The sequence below is a fragment of the Conger conger genome, chromosome 5 (assembly GCF_963514075.1).
Source record: "Conger conger chromosome 5, fConCon1.1, whole genome shotgun sequence".
In the NCBI taxonomy this organism is placed as follows: domain Eukaryota; kingdom Metazoa; phylum Chordata; class Actinopteri; order Anguilliformes; family Congridae; genus Conger; species Conger conger.
The window spans coordinates 22,808,412-22,818,025 of NC_083764.1; the positions used below are offsets into that span (position 1 = coordinate 22,808,412).

The following is a 9,614-nucleotide window of genomic DNA, read 5'->3' on the forward strand; positions in this document are numbered from 1 at the left end:
TAAACAACATCTCTTGTTTTCTGTCGAAAAAAATATGTCTATGCTGTATGTTTTGGGAAAGTACAATCGATACAGAGACTCCCTAAAACACTGAGTTTGAATCTGAATGCAGGTGGGGCCAAATGTCTGTGAAGCAGGCCTAAGACCTGAATACAGTGGGCTTCATGTGCTGTTATTTCAGGGTTTGGTCAAATTAATAATGTACAATCAGTTATTTGTTTTTCACTACTGCAGAATTGAGTCCATGGATATTTAAATATGCCAAACGAGGTGTAATATATAATGTGCAATTAAAGATCATTTAGATAGTTTCTGACAATGGTGTGAAAAACAAAAAACATCCAGTGAGCAGCAGTGCTGCAGGCAAAAAACGCTGACAGGAAGGTGACAGTAATGCAAGTAACCACACATTACAACAGTGAATATGCAGAAGTGATATGTTCTCTTCTGCATATGGCTTGGGCGTGTATGGCTGCTTCTGGAGTGAGCTCACTAATCTTTATTGATGATATAAGTCATGATGGTAACAGCAGGATGAAATCAGTAAACAAAAACTTACGGAGAAACAACAACTGAAAGAGGCTGCAGTAAAAGCCTGGAAAAGCATCACAAAAGAAGAATGCAAGTTTGGTGATATCAATGGGTCGCAGGCTTGATGCAGTTATTGCAAGCAAGTGATATGCTACCAAGTATTAAGTGCTATTTACTTTAATTTACTTAAATACTCTCTGTTCCAGTACTTTTGCTCACCTAAAAACTGGATGGTCTGATACCAAGGGTGCTATGTTCTAAGTAGTTTAACACATAGCAGGAAATAAAGGCTCTTGTTCATCTTTTTATCTCAACTCCAAATGTAATGTTGCAAAAACAAAGGAATTGGCCTTTACAGACGTATACACTTATTGTTGAATTGTTATACACTTAGGTAAATGGTAGTATAGCGAATGCATTTTCTTCAAAAGCGTATCTCTCTGTCTTGGTTTCAACAACAATAATTCGGAGTATCGCTTGTCTCAGTTGTGTCACGTGGTTTCGTCTGTGTTGTCCTCCATCGGTCTGGAAACCATAGAACTGTATAATGTCCAACCGTGAAGTTGCGCACGTTAGTTGGATTTGGAAGATGCGTCGCCTGAGGCAGTCGTTCAGAGAAACGACGTTGACTGGAGAAGTGATTAATTAGTTAGCTAAAACAGAACGTGTTGGGAAAAGTCAGAAGAAGCCCAAATTGAATACAATATTTTAGCGTGAGACAGTTAGCTAGCTAGCCAATCGTGACACAACGTCACGAATATCTATCTTAACGGTAACACATTTTAATTTGATCTGCCAACGTAATAGCTAACTAGACACAACATCGGCGACCTACGAAATGTGTGTGATCTGTCCCGTTGCTAGCTAGCAGCATGTGTGCCTGTTTTCACTGTCTTTAGCAAGCAAGCTAACAAGCGAACAATTTCAAGTAAAAAAAAAGTAGCCTTTGCTATAGCTTGCCAGTGGGGCACTGCGTCAGTTTTCAGTTATGAACAAGCTGGGAAGAAATGCTTGGATTGGACTGGGCGTTGGTGCCACTGCGGGTATTAGCTTGGTTTTGATTCTTGTGATATACAAGAAAATGAAACGCAGATTATGTCAAAGTTTGTCACTCTCGAGTAATTCTGATGCACTCTTGTTAAACAAGGATGGAGCGAGCATAGCAACGGTTTCACGCGTACTTGAGGTGCAAGGTAAGAACGTTACCGCAGGTCAAACGCAGATACAATCTGTGTGAATTAGTCTAAATTAGTTAAGTATATGGCGCGATTAGCATTTCGCTATAAACCTGCCTGGCTAACTAGTCCGCTAATGGACATTTAAGTTACATTTTGACATAGGTGTAACTTCCAAGTCAGTTTTGCCAAAAAGTAATTTAGTTAATGACATTCGCTGCGCGATTTGCAGAGAACTCATTTGCTAACCTGTAGCTAACTATCGTAGCAAACGCTGCTGCTACCTGCAGCAAAATGCGGTACTGGTAAATTTCATTTTTGACTCAGAAATTGACCGTCCTGAAAGCTTCCGTGTAAAGCTGTACGATAGACATAGCCTATTATTGTCATATAGCCTATTTGTCAATAATTCCCATCAAAACGACAAATCTAAAACCAAATGCTCTTTGAAGGACACACTTCCGAGGTAGCTAAGGTTAATGCTTGATTAAAATTCATTTTTGGACACAAAATTACAAATAAAACCCAGTCTTACATGATAAAAAAAAAAAAGGTTAATGCATATTATCATAGCATAGAGGGGAAGGGCCAATAAAATAATAGAAAACATTTAGATAATTCGAAAGAAATTTGACAGATAACTTGGGTTATGGATGTGATGCTAAAAAACGTATTTTTGGGAGACCAGACACTTTCTAAAAGCTTTTACATTTAAAAGTAGTTTCATTTTAAAGGCTAATGCAGAAGGTTTGATATCCATGCAATGTAGGAGGCTTGGCTGAACCTAAAATTCTTTTAAATATTTATATTTTTCTCTAGATTTTTATGAGGAAATACAAGCGTTATAGATGTTACAAGTCTGAAATACACAATGTTTGATGATCTACTTCCTAAAACACATTTATTATCATCTGCAATGGTTAGAAAACCATCTGAATTGGTTTTGAGGATGGCCACCAAATAGCATCAATTTCAATAGTAATTCATTCAATTTTTAAGCATTTTCCTTTTGTTAGCCTACATTTTATCAGATTTCAAAATGGTCACGTAATGGACTGTTTGGGACATTATTAAGAAGTCATCACAAAGGGTGTAGACCTCTACAGTTGATGACGGATAAATTCTCATCATAATGAAGTCCCCAAACATGGGTCTGACTGACAGTAAACACGCTTCAGGAGACAGGCAGTGTCAGTGACTATGGTTCACAGAACATTTCAGAAACAACTACAGAGGCTTCACTACAAGATTCAAACCACTAGTTGGCCACAAAAACAGGATGGCCAGGTTACAGTTTGCGAAGTACATAAAAGAGCATCCAGGGATGCGACCAAGGTTGACTTGTTTTAGAGTGATGGCAAGAGCAAACTGTGGAGACTAAAAGGAACTGCCCAAAATTGTAATCAAACAATTCAGTGAGATCAATGTCTGGTGTAGCCTACTGTATTCCCACATTTGGACAGAAATAATGCATTGTTCTTTAATTGTATTCTATTTGCGTAAAGCCCTGAATACTAAAGATGTGAGATATGGGCACAGATGTGAGTTAAAAAACAAGTTCAATGCATCCTGCACTGTAATGTTAATAATGTGCCGCTTCATTAATACAATGGCCAAATTAGATCTGTACTCAAAAATATATGCCCTAAGTCTAAATGTGAAAGACGTTTAATTTGGAAGTAAGTAAGTTTATTTTTCCTTGCTCAGGTTGACATTACTGTGGAAATTCCGAATAGCTTTCCATACACATTAGATACAGACATAAAACCAATTGCATTTTCAAGGTTATGCCTCCTTGGTCAGGATTTGATCATCCTTTTGTGAATAAATTGTTTAAATATTTTTTGTTTAAATAATTTTTTTATATAAGTAATGTCAATAGCTCTCATTCATATGGCATACCTAGTGCAGTGTAAACACAGTGCCTTAGGCTATGGGAATTATGCTTCTAGTTAGATTCTGCCTGCAAGTACTGACCTCAGATCAGTACTGAAACTGATCTGTCTGCCATCAAGTAGCTAGCATGTGATACTGTGCTATTACTTACCACCAATCAAAATACGGGCTTTTCTGTTATGAAAAAAATAGTCAAATCAAGCTGGTGTCTGTCACCACCATATTATGCTATATTATGGTTACGTCCTAGCAATCGTACTGTGCCCCCTGCAGGCTCATCGGTGGAGGCACTGGCTATTAGGCCAAAGCGGGGCCATTTAGTGGAGCAGCAGGTGGAACTGAACAACAAGCTGGATGAGGTTCTCCAGAGTGTGGCCCGCTTGCGCGCTGAGGTTGGCTCTCTTCGAGTTGATCTACAGGACGTAGCTGAGCAGATTGTGCAGGATGTCAAGTGAGTGCATACTCATGAAGTGATTGAACTGAAATGAATGGGAAAGCAGTATGGGCTTGACTTTGAGACATTACGTTTTTAACTACAAATACATCACAGCACTGGTTTGTATTACCTTTTTTGTCAGTTTTTCTTTACAGAAAATGCACTGCACTCCAACCAGCAATGTTATGCAAATAAACAGCAACAGACAGTATCTCAAGATAATCGGGTTAATTATGAAGTAAATCGAGATAAACAGCAGTGTAACGTTGATTCAAGATTAATTTTGGAATCAGACATTCTTCTGTATTTCTGAAGGGTTGAGCTACCATGTGCTCTCAATCAAAAGATGACTCTCTGCTGAAAACATTTGATTGATTCATGTCAATGATACACCTGGCACGTACACTCAGTTTGATTTGGCTTCGAAGCCCCACTTTCCCACCACCGGTGAATGTCTGATGCGATTCAGTTGGCCAAGGGTGATAGTGTGGTGAAAGTGTCTGAAGAGCGATGTTTTACAGCACTGCCCTCGACCCGCCTTTTGTTTGGGTTTCCGCTCAGGAAAGACGTGGAGGAGAGCCAGAAGGTGTCGCGGCGACGGAGGCCCCTGCCACGTGACCGCGTCGACTCTGCCAGCTCCAGCTCCGTCTACTTCAGTGCCAGGAGTCGCTTTGATGAGGAGAGTGAGGGCGGGTGCGTGTTCACCAAGATAACTTCTCCCTTCTTTTTCAGAAGCATTCCCCATTTACAAATTATCAACAAATTAGCATATGTGCCTTTTCATGCATTTCATATTGAAAGTATATGGCATAATGTCTGCTTGAGTAGTATCAAGGTGCAGTCTGTAAGTATTTGGACATACAGCCAAAGCAACGAAGGAGTTTTTTCAGGCCAGAAAGTGGAATGTTCTTGTTTCTTGGATCACCTGACCTCAATCCAACTGAGCATGTATTTCACTAGCTGAAGACATCTGGTGATGTCCATGGGCCGTAGACTTCACTCATTGATTGCAAAGGATTTCCATCAAAATATTGAATATGATTAATTAATTTAAGTTTTTGTTTATTTGTCCAATTACTTTTGGTCCCATAAAATTGGGGGAACTGTGTATAAAAAGGTCTGCAATTCCTACACGGTTCACCTAATATGGATGAAAAAACCCTCAAATTAAAGCTGAAAGTCTGCACTTGAACCACATATTGATTGTTTCATTTCAACGTTTTGTTTGCTGGAGTACACAGCAAAAACACTGTCCCTGTCACTGTCCAAATACATCCTGACAGCACTGTACCTTGACTTGATGTATGTGGCTATCTGACATGCATTCTGTATTGTACGTCGCTTTTGTCTGCCAAAATCTTTTTTATGTAAAGTGCTGTTGTGTAAATGTCATGTATTGCACAATGTTACACAGTGTTCAAAGTATCGAATAAAGCTTGAAATCAGTATGTTTTTAAAAATTGGGTCTGTCACATTTACTGTGACACAGACAAATCCTTCTCAAGCCAACAAAGGTAGTTACACTATGGAAGGTTTCAAAAGGCCAGAGCTGGGAAGTCTCAGCCAGGACACCTCAGCATATTCTGCATAAGCAGCTGTCTCAGATATAGTTTTGTGATATACAGATAGTTTCTTTGAAATATACTGTTGTGTACGCACATTCTGCATGTACATTTTTTTTATCAAGTAGGTCCTGGTCATCCTAAGATACTGTAAACCTGTTGTTTTTTTGCTTTCTGACCCTCTATGGCAGTAGTCTCAAACTAATTCAGCCTTATGTATTTTGAACTGCATTAAAGCACAAAATATGAACAACAGTTGTTATTTAGACAACACAAATAACATTTCACTTATATGCACTATGCGCAAACCTACAGCCCTAATTTAGCAAGTAATTTAACAAATATATTCAAGAACTGAGGCTGGAATAAAACCCAGGATACACACGGCACCAAGTTTGAGACCACTGCTCAAACCTGCCTCTCCAGGTACACTACGGCCAACGGGGAGTCTGACTGCTACGGCGAGGCGGGACAGGAGATGAAGAAGGATCCAGAGAACGAGGAAGACGAGGAAGACGATGAAAGGAGCCATATCACAGAGTGCACACTAAGGAGGGACTCCAGCGACACGGAGACCGAGGAGGAGGCGTTCTCGGATGCTGAGTCCCCGGGCGACACGGAGGTCCCCCGGAACAATGGCGCGCCCTTGCGTGGCCCCCAGGACGAAGGGCAGGGTCCCCAGCCGCACTGTCCCGACTGGGGCCTGGTGAGTGGGAACAGTGTCCATAGCTGCCCCGTGCATGTGTTCTGAGAACCTTATGTCTGTATAAATGATAGTGTATTAAAAGCATAGCTTTATATCCCTTCATGTGGACTTTCTACGTGACCTGCTAGTTGAATACCTCAGCTGTTACCAACTCAACTTACAGGCCAGCGGAGGACGCGCATCCCCCACTATAGCCGGATTCCTCTGAAGATTTCTTCAGATCAGCTAGTTTTCTTTACCGCTTGCTATCAAGGGGCTCTGAGCTTGTATTCCCCTTTTTTCCCTCTTTTCTGTTACTCTGTAAAGGATCTTCGCGACAGTCCTCTATGAAAAGCGTTACAGAAATATAAATGTAATTTGTGTCTTCGGTGTCGGTAGAAACCTCCCAGCCAGGAGATAGAGCTGGGGAGGAGGAGATAAAGCCCACCAAAGTGCTTCAGGGCATGCAGCCAATGTGCAGGCCATAGGTGGGATGTTCTGGGCACAATGCCTCCAGGCACAGACAACGGCCCCGTGCCTGACAGAAATCTGAACTACAGGCTGGTGTGGGTCCGCACCAGGAGAAAGGAGCTTTGTTTCACAGCTGGAGTTATGAATTGTCCTTCTCTTTTTCCTCTGAAGGCAAGCCTTTATCTGGTTGCACTGAACGCTTGCACCAGTCTTGCGTAAGAAGCCTCTGTTCTTTTTCCGCTCCATTCAGGTCTGTAACCCTCCAAGGGAGTGTTGGCTCAGCCCCAACTCATTCTTTTGTTTCATATTTTATACTTTGATTTTTTTTTTTTTCTGGTGCCATAAGGTGTGTAACATCGAGTTGGCTAGACCTCTTGCCCTATGCTCTCCTCTCCAGTTCCAACATAGCAGCTACCTCTCAAACACAACAAGCAAGGCTGACCAACCTCTGCACCAGGGATCATCAAATCTGGACCTTGAATCAAAATCCAGTCCTGGTTTTCTTTTCTCCTGGACAAAGAAACAGAACAATTCGTGCTACTGATTGACCAGACTGTCTTCATACCAGACTCCCAGGTAAAGGGAGGGTGGAAAACCCGTAGTTCTTTGAGCTCAAGGACCATGATTTGATGATTCCTGCTCGAGGAATCATTAGCAGCTCAAAAAGATCTCTAGCTGTTGAATGAGGTGTGATTTCTTAGGGTTGGAGGGGAAACCTACAGGATGGTAGATCTCCAGGAACAGGGATTGGGCAGCTCTGATAGAAGAACTGAACTACCATGAAATATTTTATCGCCTGTTACGGTGTCGCTTTCAGTCACCTCTGAACAGCAGCCACTGAATTTGTGCGTCCACTTGCCTGAATAATTTCTTTCATAAAGAACCGCAGTTATATTTGTATGGAGTTTTTACACTGAGAATTCAGATTGGACTGTGAAATTCAGGAGCTTTCCTTTAGTAGTTTCCAGCTACTGCAAAAACACATCTGAGCAGTGAAGACCTTAGCACAAGAATACATCTGTGGTCCCTTCCCTTACACACCTGTGCTGTGCTGTAACCAGGCTGATTTAGAGAAATTGTCCTTAATCGCATGTCCTCCAGACGTGGGTCAACTACGTAATTGATTTGGATTCAAATACTTATCTGTGCTTGGTTGATCTTGCCTGCTACAATTGAGCCAACCTAGAGGACTAGAAGGCAGGGTTTGTACTTTTTGAGAGCACTCCAATACACCAGACAAGCTCAGAAAAGCATAGCAAAGTATTTGAATCCAAAACCATTCATCTCCCTCTGCAGGATGTAGACGGCACCAGCCCGGAAGCACAGGAGGCAGTGAAGGATGGGCAAGGAGCTCTCGTTTCTAGAGGGAAGCAATAAAGCCACGCACAAGCCAGCACATCCCAACCCACGGAGCCTTTCCACTCGTTTCTCAAAAACCGCCCCTGCACGCCTCGTTCTGCAGCACCCTAAGGGAAAGGTATACCCAACTGTTTTGGGACCAGTCTAAATCTTTAGCCTGGAATATGTGCCATTTCATGGGAGATGGACTTCTCAGATGGGAGTTAGAGCGCTTTTTTTGCAGCCTGTCAGTGACCTGCACAATGATATCCCTCACATCTCCCTAAGCAGGATGAGAAAGCATTATTTTAGGGTTATAGGCATAGTACAAAAATAGCAGTGCACTTAGGTTTCCAATTGCCCAATGTATACCCAGATTGAGCTGAACAAATAATTATATTTTTGGTTCCATTTGTGAACCTATATCTCCTTATTCTTCATATGAGGTTGCATATTGTAAGAAAGTTTCTGAATGAAACTGGATCATCAGAATAAGAATTACCAGGTTCTGTCTAACCACTGACAGTAATAAAATATTTCTATATTCTTACTTTCAGCAATTGGTATTTTCAGGGTGAACATTATTGGTAAGGCTGTTAGATTGAATATTGGTGTAAATCTCAATGGTTCTGTTCCAAAGAACATGTTTTAGGGCAAGCAAACAAAAAAAACAATTGTTGGCACAGATGTTCACATTCCATATCCGTGAATGTTTTTTCGTGATGCACTTTGGATTGGACTGCGTAATGCGAGTAGCATGTCTTGTTGTCCTGTAAAATATGTATACATTTTGTTCTTGACCAAAGGTTAGCTTGAACTTATTTATGTTGTATGCTTTCAGTAGCAGAGTAAGTTTGCACTGAAAGACTTGACTTTTGAAAAGGAAAGAAAACACTTTTTATTTATATAATTTATTTTTAAGGAATTGGATTATCTTTGTGCTTAATGACCAAAGCTATGCCTTATTTTATATATGGTTAAAATATATTTTAAAAATATGACTCATTGAATCAATTGTGAACTGTTAATTGGCGATATCCCCCTTCACTGTTCTGGGTACAGGAATGAATGTGCACCTATACAGTTCTCATTAAATACTGTAATGCAAGTTGTCAACTGTTGGGTATATTTTTTGTGTGTGCCAATTGATGACAGTAATGTTTCACTAGACCTTTCATTACATCAGCATTGTTTAAATGGACATTGAGATGAGGGTGCTCCTTACCTGCCTACTTTTACCATGATGTGCCCAAATGTGCACCATTGCCCATTAATGTTACTTTAAAGGAAAACACCAACATTTAATTTATTATACATTTTTGGGCATTCACTGGCTCAATTTCCAGGTTAGCAAAACATGTTAGCTTAGCATAAAGACAGAGTCAGAGTCAGTAGCCTACCTCCTTCAAAGTGAAGAAATACACCTTAGCAGTCCAAGCGGTCTTATTTACATGAGGTATCGTGTATTTGAAATACACAACAGTAGAAAAACAAGAGACGTTGTTTTCGGAGTTCTATCT

General features: G+C 40.8%; 1 protein-coding gene across 3 annotated transcripts; it reads left to right on the top strand.

Annotated features, from left to right (window-relative positions):
- Positions 1-1,313: 1,313 nt before the first annotated feature.
- LOC133129167 (regulator of microtubule dynamics protein 3-like) lies at positions 1,314-9,202 on the top strand. Of its 3 annotated transcripts, XM_061243055.1 has the most exons (6): positions 1,314-1,574; positions 1,679-1,724; positions 3,876-4,053; positions 4,600-4,731; positions 6,027-6,306; positions 8,053-9,202. In XM_061243055.1, exons 1-6 carry the CDS (start codon positions 1,539-1,541, stop codon positions 8,131-8,133), a joined length of 753 nt encoding a protein of 250 aa, XP_061099039.1. In that variant the 5' UTR covers positions 1,314-1,538; the 3' UTR covers positions 8,134-9,202. The 3 variants fall into 3 exon arrangements, with proteins under 3 accessions (XP_061099039.1, XP_061099038.1, XP_061099041.1); XM_061243054.1 differs by having other exon boundaries at positions 1,314-1,724; XM_061243057.1 differs by lacking the exon at positions 1,679-1,724.
- Positions 9,203-9,614: the final 412 nt, after the last annotated feature.

What these genes read in the sequence shown, in the direction of transcription:
- LOC133129167 (XM_061243054.1), top strand. Translation starts at nt 1,520, where the DNA reads ATGAACAAGCTGGGAAGAAATGCTTGGATTGGACTGGGCGTTGGTGCC. An exon ending in ACGCGTACTTGAGGTGCAAG is followed by an intron (nt 1,725 to 3,875) that starts GTAAGAACGTTA and finishes TGCCCCCTGCAG; the next exon opens with GCTCATCGGTGGAGGCACTG. An exon ending in ACTGTCCCGACTGGGGCCTG is followed by an intron (nt 6,307 to 8,052) that starts GTGAGTGGGAAC and finishes CTCCCTCTGCAG; the next exon opens with GATGTAGACGGCACCAGCCC.